This window comes from Piliocolobus tephrosceles, chromosome 8 (genome assembly GCF_002776525.5).
Source record: "Piliocolobus tephrosceles isolate RC106 chromosome 8, ASM277652v3, whole genome shotgun sequence".
Classification (NCBI taxonomy): domain Eukaryota; kingdom Metazoa; phylum Chordata; class Mammalia; order Primates; family Cercopithecidae; genus Piliocolobus; species Piliocolobus tephrosceles.
The window spans coordinates 85351003-85364075 of NC_045441.1; the positions used below are offsets into that span (position 1 = coordinate 85351003).

General features: G+C 37.4%; 1 protein-coding gene across 5 annotated transcripts in view; it reads left to right on the forward strand.

Moving 5' to 3' along the window:
- Positions 1-13073, forward strand: part of KIAA1324L (KIAA1324 like) — a 186047-nt gene that overhangs the window by 105067 nt on the left and 67907 nt on the right. For 2 of the 5 annotated variants that reach the window (XM_023226621.3, XM_023226622.2), the window contains exons 3-4: positions 7866-8061; positions 10730-10877. In XM_023226621.3, the coding sequence (XP_023082389.1) occupies positions 7866-8061; positions 10730-10877 (344 nt within the window). Of the gene's footprint in view, positions 1-5806; positions 5854-6376; positions 6442-7865; positions 8062-10729; positions 10878-13073 lie in introns of those variants that run through there. The other 3 variants (XM_023226624.3, XM_023226623.3, XM_023226625.2) reach the window with 3 other exon arrangements.

A 13073-nucleotide genomic window follows, 5' to 3' on the forward strand; every position in this document is an offset into this window, starting at 1 on the left:
TGTACTCTTCTGTGTATCTCCATCTCACTTTTGTTTTTGTAAAATGAAAGATGAAAACAGGTTTCTCTTTCTTCTCTGAGAATTTCACAAATAACTTGCAAATTATATCCCTATGTCCTACAACTTCACCCCCAACTCTTAGTGAAAAATTAAAAATCGTTATTGGTGGGATTGGGCTTTAAGATATCAGTTCTGATAATTTTATCATGCCACTTCAGAGCTGACATAGCAGCTTTGTATCTGTTACTTCAGATGGCTAAGTGACTGCTGGAGCTAGAACTCATGTCTGTGACTTTTAAGGCAGAGTTGTTTTTTTTCTTGTTTTCTTTTTTTTCTTTTTCTTTTCTTTTTTTCTGCAGAGTTCTTTTCTAATGCTATTCTTTTTCACTTGAAGACAGTGGATTTTTCTCACTTTAGTTATAGTAAAATCTTCTGGCTGCATGGTAACCGTGGGGTTATTGGGTAGAGAGTCATGGAGTCTGTTAGAAAGTCTGCTACTAGAAACTATAGAAAAGTTGAACTGGATTGCTTATGGTTACACAGAAGAAGAAACTTGGAATCTGAATTGGGGCGGTTTGGATCAGATAATCTCAAAGGTCTCTTTTGGTGATTCCAATAGTTTTAATTGTTGTTATTACATATCACAGATTTATTCATTCTGTAATGAAATCATGCTTCAAATCACATAACTTGTGAATTATAGTGCAATACTAATGTATCTTCTTAATGCTAATGAATATTCTCTTCTGATAGGAATATTGCAATGTCTGCCACTGTTAGTATTTGGACAGTGTTACCTTCTTTTCTCCTCCTCCAGCCTTAAGTTGAATATGACAGATAGTTGATGTACTCACAACCAGCTTTCATTGTTGCCTTGTATATTTTGTCATGAAAACTACCCTCAGGATAAAAAAAAAAAAAAAAAAAAATCCCAATTAGAACAAGAATTCCCTTCAACCAGGGGACAAATCTGTCTTACTGTGAATAAGAGAATATCAGCAAGAAATGGCCTGTTTTAATGTACTGTTTGACTTTCCCTATCACACTTTTATTTTTATAAAATGAGAATTATAGATTACTTTTTCCTCTGTAGGAATTTCGCAAATAACAACTTAAAAGGACAGTGTTCAAGTGCTGTCCTTATCACTGGTACTTAAGGAGGAAGATAATCTGAGATTTGCTGGATTCAATATGCTGTTCAGTCTCTCTTAGATGCTGTTTTCTGCTTTTTTTGTGTGTGTGTGAAAAGAATGATAATAAATCTGGCAGGCACTTAAAGTTTTAATTATCTGTAATGATAATTAATTGGCTAAATGAGAGATAGAAGTAGAACTTATTTGTGAGGTACACACAGTAAACATTGTTCTCTTTCTTTGTATTACCCTTAATGGCAGTGAGTAACAGTAAGAACAATTGCAAGAGCATCAGCATGTAGTCAGTGTAAGAATGTCTGTGGTTTGAACCTTATTTATCTTATTTAAACAAGACTAACCCATTGAGGAAAAATAGACATATTGATTTGTCTTGATTCTGGAATTGATTTACTTTATATTTCCCCACAAATATATATAATTATACTTAGCTAATATTAATTGACAAGATGGATTACAGTGCATTTATACTTAGTGACATGTAAATTTGATTTATTTTGAGGAAGATCAGTCTAGATTAGACTTTCATGGAAGCTTTGAGAAAGCCACAATGTTTTTCCCAGATATTTATCTGTAATAAGTTTGTATAGATTCACTATATCATCTCATTAAACAAGTAAATTGAAAATCCATTTATTGTTACTTACTATTGCTGATTGCTGTTTAGAAAACATATTTTAGTCATAAAAACTTTGATTAAAAAGAGCAAAAATGAGTAAATTATGAGTAAATGTAATTAGCAGCCATAGTCTTTCAAAACATGAGGTCTCTGGGGGAAGAAAAAACAAAACTACGTAGCCCTGTGGTACAATGATTAAAAATAGATGTTCTTTATTGTTAGGCATAAATCATAGATGATAATCAGCTATAAATGATTCAATTCAGTAACAGTTATTTGGCATATTGTGCTTGGTGGTTGCAAGATCATAGCAGTGCTTTGAATTTTCAACACTCTTTATTTTCAGAGTGGTTTCTGTAGTCTCTTTGGATTATTATAAGCAATCGTAGGAAGGAGAAAGGGATGCTGAAGTATGAATAAGTGGAAGCACAGAGGTTAAGTAAATTGCCTAAGATATTTGCTACTTGGTGAAGGACTAATGTAAATGCTTTTCCATATCTGCTTATTCACACCTGCATATTTGAACCTTTACATATTCACAGTAGCAGAAATAAATGTCAGAAAAGAAGAGGCATAAAGCTGAGAAAAAGAACAGTGAGTGCAGCAAATGACCTCTTGGTTACAGTTTAGACTTCAAGATGTTGGGTTTTTAAATGTCACTCTTTCACTGGGCGCTTAGGTAAACTATTGTGAAATAGTTGAGGCCACTGTTAAGTAGTGCCTAAGACCTTAGGCAAATAAGGTGTTTCTGTTCTCATTAAAAACTTTGGAGTTTGCCTATCTTTAATTCAGTTTCTCTAAGACTTCAAGGTTGCTGAAGAAGAAAAATTAGAAATGACTAATTGATTCAAATTAAATATGGTAAATTCACATTCACAACAGCTAACAATAGCTATTAATAATAACTATCTATCATACTGCTTGTTGAAAGATTCCTGTGTTGTATGATAAAAAATCTGAATGAAAATAGTATAGTCTTTAAGATGATTAAAAAACCTGATAATCTAATTAAAGAAAAAATGCCAAGTATTGACAAATATTGACAAAGAGAGTGGCAAAATATTGACAAAGAAATTGACAAATATTGACAAAGCAGTATTGACAAAGAGAGTGGATGAGGCTAGGATGGAAGATAAAAGGAAAAGCAGGTAGTTTTGGTGGCCGTCAAAGGAAGTCAGCAGTGCTAACTCTGTTGACTTAATCTTGTGGAGTAAGTTTACCAAGAAAGTGTGGCTCTTTTCTTCCTTTGACAGGTGTCTCTAGACCTGACTTCCAGGATGAAAAAGATTGAGGAGTAACAAATGATTAAACTATGAAAAGCTTTAGACTTGCTAGCTCCTCTGTATTAATTAAAGGCCCTATACTTATTCAACTAATTTGACTGCATAATTAATCTGAAGAGATGTAATATTATAAATCTATTGGCGGAGTTCTTATAGAAATGTATGTCCCATATCCCTAAATTAAACTATCAATAATCAATAATTGTGTGGGTTTTTTTTTTTTTTTTTGAGACAGAGTCTCGCTCTGTTGCCCAGGTTGGAGTGGAGTGGCATGATCTTAGCTCCCTGCAACCTCTGCCTTCCAGGCTCAAGCAATCCTCGTGCCTCAGCCTCCTGAGTAGCTGAGATTACAGGTGTGTGCCACCTCGCCTAGCTAAGTTTTTGTATTTTTTGTAGAGATGGGGTTTCACCATGTTGCCCAGGCTGGTCTCAAATGCCTGACCTCAAGCAATTTGCCTGCCTCAGCCTCCCAAAGTGCTGGGATTACAGGTGTGAACCACTACGTACAGTCTAAACTATTAATAATTGTATTTAATATTTATTATGTGCTGCATGCCAGGTATATGCTAAATGCTTTATATGATATATCTCATTTATTCCCAGAAATCATTGAGATAGGTATTATTATTATTTTCCTTTTATAGGCAAAGTCATTAGACTTATGGGAGTTAGAAACTTGCTAAAATATTTTTAATGCATGTTTTAGGAGTAGTACATTAAAAATCCACAAGAAATATGAGGTTTTTGCTAAAATAGTTATTGCTGTATAATGCACATGAACATTGTTTAACAATTCAGGATAGGAATGAAGAATGATGTGATGTATGATGATTAATTTGGTTGGAATTGTTTGCCCTTTTTGTATTGGTTGTAATAATTTTTTGAACTGAATTTTCTTTGAGGCACCACTTTTGGAATCAGACCAGAATTTGAGTTTCAGCTTTGCCATTGGTTAACTGTTAACCAGTTAACCTTTTTAATTAGGTTATTTAAATGCACTGTGGCTCAGTTTCCTCATCTGGTGTATGGGCATAATCCCTTCCTACCTCACCAGTCTACTATAAACATAGTTGATCCTCATTATTCATGGATTCAATATTTGCAAATTTGGCTACTTGCTAAAATTTATTTTTAACCCCCAAATTAGTACACTCAATGCTTTCATAGTTATTTGCAGACATGTGCAGAGTGGTGAGATATTTGAGTCACCCAACTACATGTATGAACAAGGTGACACTTTGACTTCTTATTGCTTTTCTCATACTGTAAACAAATGTCCTTTTGGTGACTTATTTAGTGCTATGTGTTTAATATTTTAGTTATTTTTTTGGGTGATTCTTTATAACAACATATAATAAAATATTACCTTTTATTAAGTTATAGTTAATCAACTTAAAATACAATTTTGGACACTAAACAGTCTTCCAGGATAACTTTATTTTATTAGGAAGTCAATGTTTTTGGCTTTGTGGGCAATGCAGTTTCTGTTGCAACTATTCACCTCTGCCATTGTGGTGTGAAAGCAGCCATAGACAGTAGGTAAATGAATGATCAGGACTGGGTTTCAATAAAACTTTATTTACAAAAGCAGACAGTGAGCTGGATTTTCCCTGCAGGTTGTAGTTTGATGACCCCTGATTTAATATACTGTAGGGTCTTGGTTTATGATATTATTATTTATCATATTAGGCAAATGTCTGAATCTAAGTTTGCTAGAAGATCCATAGACCATTGAAAATAAACAGGTTTCCATAACTGTGTTTTTTTGTTGGTTGTGCTGATAGTGATAATAGCTTTAATGAGCATTTGTTACATGCCAGGCACTGCGCTAACCACCTTATACTGTATTTTCTCAGTATTGCCACAGGATTCTTGTCGCTTCACCAGCTGGAAACACCTGTGGCCAGTGGTGCCTTTGCCTGAGTTTTGCTCAGGCCCACCAGGCTTGTTCTGCCCACTTAGCCTGGCAGGCTGCGTTTGGCTCACTCTACTGGCCTGGGTCCCATGCTGGCCAAGGGCTAGCCAGGTGCAGAGCAGTAAGGGGTGTGTGAGTGAGCATGGGGTTTGGGCTACCATGCACAGCCGGGCATGACAGCCGTGGTGGGGTAGGCAACTCCAGGTGACAGCATGGGCACTGTTTCCCTGCGAGGCTGCAGCTGAACCAGGCATGCCACAAGCAGCTTCTGTGCTGGCACCAGGGAATACGGTGGCACCCAGAAGCTTGGAGACACCAGGAACTACAGAGCCCCAAAGAAGCTGTCACAGCCTTGACTGGGGAGCTCCTAGGTCTGGGATCCCCAAAGGGCCACAGCTCTTCTGTCCTTCTTGTCACCCGCAACATGGCAAGCAAGGGGCATGTTTCAGCCCTGTCTGTTACAACTCTTTTAGCTCTGCCATTTGGTGGTTCCTGAGTTCTTGTCTTATGTCCAGGAAGAATGAGGTATGCGGACAAGTGGAGGGTGAGCAAGGTGAAGAGGAGCTTTATTGAGCTACAGAACAACTCAGAGGAGACCCACAATGACTAGCTCCTCTTCGTAAGCAGGGTGGCTCAGCTACTGTTCACCTCTCAGCAGAGAGGAGACCCTGGAGTGGTTCTGCAGCTGGACATCCCCTATCTGTTACAGTCTGCTGAGTCCAGTGCTTTTATGGGCCTGGGACTCAGCCAGCCAGAGGGAGGAAGTGTGTGCTGATTGGTCAATGGGAGGCCATGGGCAGTCCCGGAAAAAGAACCACAAGTTCCCACTCTGGCCCACTGACTGGCAACCCAGCCCCCAGGCTTCAGAGCCTCCCTGGCTTGAAGGTAGGGCTTTGTGGGACCCATCCCCTTCTGTCCAGGAGCCTCTCTGCCTCCTGCCACTGTTCTGGGCACCCAGGCTGTTTGGTCAAGGAGTGCCTGCAGGCCAGTGCCGAGCTGCCTTCAGTCCCTGCCTCAGTCTCTCTCCTGTGCTTGTTGGTGGCCAAAGTCTGGAGGAGGCTGAGGTGGCAGGAGGCTGGTGTGTCAGCACAGTGCCTGGGCTCAGCCCCTACCTTGCTCTGATCAGAAGGGGTGCCAGGAGTGGGGAGAGGGCAGGGGCAGAGGGAGCAGACATCTCCACACCTGTAAGGGAGGGGTTTTTCCTGAGTCCCTGAGAGTGCCAAGACGCCCTGGTCCACAGCCATGGCTTGGGCAGCTGCAGGTGTGCTCAGGATGGTGGAGCTCCTGCCTGCTCCTGGACCCCGAGAGCACAGGGAAGCTTGGGTCTGCCTGGGAGGGCAGGGCTGCTGCCTCTTCCTGCCCCAGTGGCTCCATGGAACGCGCAGCCTTGTCCGCACTTCCCCCACAGTAGCCGACTTCATGACAGTGGTCACTCCAGGGGGGCTGCCGCTGCCATCAGTATAGCCCTTAAAGGTACCTATTGTGATTGTTATCTCATTTTTTAGAGACAGAAACTAAGGCCTAGAGAGGTGAAATGACTCATTCTGTGTCGTAGAATTAGGAAGTAGTACAGCCTCGTCCTAGGACAGTTTTGACTGTGTAGCCAGAATGCCACATTCTTTGCACAATCTTTTTTTCTTTTCTCATGTTTTACTGATTTGGGGTTGTTGATTTGAATGTTAGAAGTTCATTGTATGGCATCTTTAAGGTTTTCTCAAGAAAAGCGTTATATTAATTCAGTGAATAAGTAGATGTGTGTGGATTTTAGCTCTAATTCTTTAATCAGTTTTCAAAAATTAGCTTATTTTTATTTCTGGCTAAGTTTTCTGATGTATTCTAGAAGAGAAGAGTCTACCTAAATGTGGGGCTTCACTGCTTTACATTCTGCTGGGAGATTTGTTTTTCTTCATTGGGTAATTTGGATATCTCATTTTGTCCTTGTTTCCTTACTATCCTGATTAAAGGATTAGAAAGCCCTTTCCTAGGTTGGAGTCACTAATACCGTCTTGCACAGAGCCATGTACTTGGAGGGTGTTGATTTCCATTTGTTGAATGAATACTAACTTAGCCTTCTTTTTGGTAATGTGTCAACTATTCTTCACATTGCTGTATCTAATATCTCTGAGTACAGTTCTCAGAGTTTGCAGAAAGCTTGACATCAGAAATAAGATGGTGGTGGAAATGACTAGGTTGGTGTGAATATTGAAAAAGTGGACTCATGGTTTCAGAGTGGAGATAACCTGTTCAGCTATTGCACTGCTTTCCTGTTTCCCTTTTTATGTTTAGTTGTCACTCTAAATAACTAATCAGCTTTGGATCAGCATTTTATTTGGACTTAGTATATGCCCGATACAATTAGGAATCCAAAAATAATGATCCTTGTTTTCGTAATGCTCAAAGTCTCAATCAACTTATAAGTGGTCTTAATATGTGCTTATCCACTGATTAGCATAAATTAAGTGCTTTAATAGAGGTATTATAACAAATGCACTGTAGGAGCATAAAGGGAGGTGCAGCTGACTTCCCATTGGGCCAGGGGAGGGGATCTGTTATGAAGTGAGTGGTTTTTGAGTTGAGAACAGGAGTGTTCCATGTAGAGAAGATAAGATTGGCCAACATCTCTGGGAAAGAAGACCACAACAACAGGAGAGAAGATGAAATATTATGGGAATGATATGAATTCTGTTTTGGCAGGAAGAAGGTGGGACAAGGGGTCAGCTTGGAAAAATAGGTTGGAACCAGATTCTGAAATGCATGTGGTGATAAGGGGAACTTGAAAAGCTTTCATTAGGATGTGACACAATCAGAGTTTTATAAAAATAATTCTGGTGACGGCATGAATGGGAGGAAATTGATGGGAGAGTAAGTAATGGGTTGTCCGTTCTTCTGCCTTCCAGCTTTCTCCTGTGCTTCTGGAGAGTATCTAGAAATGAAGAACCAGGTATGCAGTAAGTGTGGTGAAGGCACCTATTCCTTGGGCAGTGGCATCAAATTTGATGAATGGGATGAATTGCCTGCAGGATTTTCTAACATCGCAACATTCATGGACACTGTGGTGGGCCCTTCTGACAGCAGGCCAGACGGCTGTAACAAGTAAGAATCCAAAGCAGCCTTTGGCTCTTAACTGAATATTTGAGAAGAAAGTAGTAGCTCTTGTCCAGAAAGAAGATGAGGATAATCTTGGTACTGTTTGTGGTGATAGATAAGCTAATTGCAAAGAATCATGTTTTTTGGACAGTCATTGCAATGAGTTTTCATGAGGTTAAAATCATTGTCCTCAGGATATAATAGACACTGTATGCAAAAATGCAATAAAGCTGTTAGAGAAGCAAATTAATTTTCTCATATTTATGGCTACAGTTAAGCCGCTGGTGTTTGTACTAACCTTTTTCTGATTTTTAACAGATACTTTCAGGTTTTTTTCTTTTCCTCTGACAGGAAGAATTAATAACCTTCATTTAGACACTTGATTATCTCCTATAAAAGAGAGTGGGTTGCGTACCTAAGGTGGAAAGCACCTTTGCTTAATTCCTACCTCTTTTATAGGGGATTATTAACTTTGCGTATCACAAAGCTGGAGAAATGTTAAACTGTTTTGAAAAAAACAAAACAAAATGTTTGTCTTTGAGCTATATCCCTTCCTGTTATCTTGTATTAACTATGTAACATTTCCTTTCATATGGATTTGCTTAGGAGAATTCAACTTTAGGGCTCTGGCTACCTCCTGACAAGAGTAGTCGCTCAGGAACCCTACATTTTTACCATAAGCTAAGGATGCTGGGGAATTATTTAGCTGTGTTGAAAGGCATATTCATTCCCTCCCTCCCTTCTTTTCTTCCTTCCTTTCACTCTAGCTGTCTTTTTGCCAAATGACACCAATTTCTTTATTTTAATCTCTCGATAATAGGATTATTTCCTTGAGAGAGTGTGTGTTTTCAGTAAAAGAGTTCCTTAGATGATGGTACTAATAGGATGTTGTGGGACCTCAGATCTTTGTTTTCGTGGCCAGGAGATATTGACAAGGCTTCTTTTTCTGCCTAGAATAGTTTATGTATAAAAGAAATTGAATAAGCGGAAGTTTTTCAAGGTAGTGTCTTCTAGTGTGATTTTCTTGGTGTAAATTTCAGTCTGGGCTGGCTCGGTGGCTCATACTTGTAATCCCAGTACTTTGGGAGGTCGAGGCAGGCAGATCACCTGAGGTTGGGAGTTCAAGACCTGCCTGATCGACATGGAGAAACCCCATCTCTACTAAAAATACAAAAATTAGCCTGGCGTGGTGGCAGGTGCCCATAATCCCAGGTACTCAGGAGACTGAGGCAGGAGAATCACTTGAATCCTGGAGGCAGAGGTTGCAATAAGCTGAGATTGTGCCATTGCACTCCAGCCTGGGCAACAAGAGCGAAACTCTGTTCATGCTTGCATACTCTTTATTTCTTTTTAATTGGTTGGGTCATATAGGAGATGTATGTTGAACTTTCTAAAAAGTCTGAGCTTTTCAAAATGGTTATATCATCATAGACTCCCACCAGTAGTATATTTGAGTTCTAGTTATTCTACATGTTTACCAACATTTGTATTGTTAAGTCTTGTTTTGTTCTAGCCCTAGCCATTCCAGTGTATGTGCACGTGTATTTATGTGAAATAATATCTCCTTGCTTTAATTTGCATTTCCCTGCTGGATGATAATGTCAAACATGTTTCATGTGTTTATTGTTCATGTGTTTGTTCACTTTTGTGAAGTCAAATTGTTTTACCCATTTTCTACTTTTTTTTTGGTCATTTGATTATTAAGCTGAAGGAGTTCCTTATACATTCTGGGCATGGGTTCTTATGTGTATATATTTATATAATAAATATATAGTATATGCACACACACACACACACACACACACACACGTCTCCATGTGTGTAACACTTCTTCCCAGTTTGTGGTTTTTGCCTTTTTTGTTTTCTTAATAGTGTCCTTTGAAAAGCAGAAGTTTAAAATTTGAAAGAATATAATTTATCCTTTTTTTCTGCTGTGGTTATATGTTAGGATATCTTTTCTAACCCCAGGTTGCAAAGGCTAGAAATTACTGTATGCATCCTTATGGTAACATAGAGTTATTATTGTACCTTTATATATTGTTAAATTTTACAACAGCATAGTTACATCTATACCCTTATCTTTACACTATTGCCATATATTTAGAAACATGTTATAAACCGTACAATACAATGGTATTATGTTTTAAATAATTAGTTGCTTTTAAAATAATCTTACAAAGATTTAGGAACTCAAAAGCCAAGTCCATCACTGATAAGTTCATTTCATATGACACACAACTTCCTAAAAAATTAAGGTGAAAAAACATAGCTTTATATGTTAATCTACATATTTATTATTAGTGGTGCTCTTTCTCCCCTTCTATAGATTTGCCATGTGTATGGGTTTACAAATAAAACTGGAGATGTCTGAAAGAATAATTCCATCTAAGGCTACTAAAGTTAGTTATCTATTTGGTAATCAAATTTTGGGTGAAAAATAACAGTTTCATAGCAGATTAATCATATAACCTTAAAAAGATTTAGGAAGTTATTTGCCATAAGAAATGAACCTCTTCTCAGTAATAAAGTTGGCCTTTGAGTTCTGGAAAAGCTTCTGGTGTTTTCTGCTGTGCTTTGCTGATGGAACTACTCTTGAATCTGAGTTACATAGCTTTGTGAACAGAAGAGATTTCAGAACATTAATGTAAAGTGCCTCTTGGTTTTGTTTCCGCAGCTCTTCCTGGATCCCTCGTGGAAACTACATAGAATCTAATCGTGATGACTGCACGGTGTCTTTGATCTATGCTGTGCACCTTAAGAAGTCAGGTTATGTCTTCTTTGAGTACCAGTATGTCGACAACAACATCTTCTTTGAGTTCTTTGTAAGAGCTTTTACATTCTGGAATTTACTATTTAAGGGACATTCATGTAAATTTCCCTTAGTCAGTTGTTCCCATTCCACTTTATTCTTCCTCAGTTGTGTGTGTGTGTGTGTGTGTGTGTGTGTGTTAACTGAACCTTTTGATGTTAAAAGAAAACTTTAATTTTTTTCTATAATATTTTGTTTCCTGGTTAATATTATTTCTTTACCTCTGAGATCTCACCTTGCCGCATAACACTGGGCTTATTTAACTTTTAGTTATGCACATTATATAACCATTTGGTTTTGAGTTTTTGTGTGACAAATATTTCCTCCAAGATTCATGTTTACTTTACTTTTTGTAGCTACAGATAGCATTCGGTCAAAACTGTGTTTTTTAAACCAATTTTAGTTTTCATTTAAAAGTTTTTTATCTTTGCAATTTCAAATATTTTTTGCTAACAAGAATTATTTAAGTGCATTTATGAGCAATTTTTTTTTTTCAAAAGTAGAAGTGGCTGCATGTTTCTGATTCTGTGAATTTTGTACAGTCTAAAAACATCAATGAATGGGATATTGATGTCTTTGAAAAAAAATTAAATAACATTACAGAAGATAAGATAAAGTAATCATCTAACAAAATAAGCTGTTACCACTAAAGTTACTTAACTATTATTAATAAACAGTATCTAATCTAGCAAATATTTATCATGACACAAATGCTTGAGCAAATGTTCTCAGATTGACTTCTCACACCAAACCAAGTGTGTTGTGCTTATAAATGGGAGACTATCTTGAAAAATGTTTCTGCAGTCCAGATTTCAGAAACAAATGTATTGAACATTCTAAAACAAATTTGTATTGTTGGAAATGGGAATTTCTAAATCAGAAGTTTGGTAGCAAGAGAGATTTTTCATCAACATATGAGCTTTATATTTGAAGTCAAGAGATTCTGGCTCTAGTCCCAATTCTGTAATTGTTAACACTGTGTTATTGAGCAATTAAGTAAACCTTCTGGCACTTAGCATTCACTTCTATAAAGTAGATTGTGTGACAATATCTTTTAAGGAGTCTCATAGTACTAATATCTTTTGATGAGTTTAAGATGTTAAGCAACATTCAAACAGATTTATGTTTAAGCTGTGTTTTGTTTGCAAAATCCTTCTGGGAGTGAACAATTCCCTGTTTCGTTGGCCATTTTTGGCAACATTGCTAAAACTGAAATAAAGTTAAGAAGCAAAGCAGTTATCTATTTATTAGAGTAAGTGTTTAGATTTGTTTTGCCCAATAAGTTCTTTGAGATATGTCAATAAAGGTACCCTTAAGGCATAACGTTTCATTACTTCCTTTCAGTGATGCCTTTGTTCTGGTTATAATCTGAAAAGGGATGGCAAAATCATGTTCCTTCCTCTATTGATGTTGGAGCTTTAGAGGTTGCAATTTATTGATTCACAAGGTCAAAACTTTATGGTCATCATACTAATGGTTAATGGAAAGGAAGAGTTTGCAGATTGAAATATGCTGTTCTCTGAGACTTGTACATATGGGCATTACATAATTAACAACAACAAAGTATTTAATTTTGGAACTATGTGAAACTTTTGTTCAGCCCTTCTGTTTTTCTTTCTTTTATTTTTTTTAAATAATGATGAAACGGAAGCCTAGAGAGACTAAGTGATTAGACCTAGGTTTTACAGATCTCTAGAATGCCAGTAGAATGTCAGGATAACATATGACATCTGCTTTCAGTGATAAAAAAAGCTTTCAGCTTATCTACACATTGACCATTAAAGGTATATTCAGGGTCCATATCTGTTTTTAATTAGTTAACACTTGCATTAGAATGGTCATTATGCTTATAATATGAATATGACACTTAAATTCAATTAAAGTAAGTACTCTCAGTAGCTGATATTCTCTGGATTTGGATGGCAATAGGGTCTGTTTTTTAGTTAATAAGTCTTTAGGGAATAGCTCTTAAGGAGAACATTTTAATGTTTGAAGATTGGTTGGGAAGATGAGTGAAGAAGCAAGATGATTTAGAGATGAAAGAGCGAGTCATTTCTTTTGGTGGGAATATAGGTGATGAGATCTTATTTTAACTCTAATCTGTTGCTGTTTTGCAATATTGGAAAGGTGGCCTAACTTTTTGATGTCTCTGTATTCATTGTAGACCTGGAAAAGTAGTGTCCCAACCCCTTGACATTTTGGAAGAATT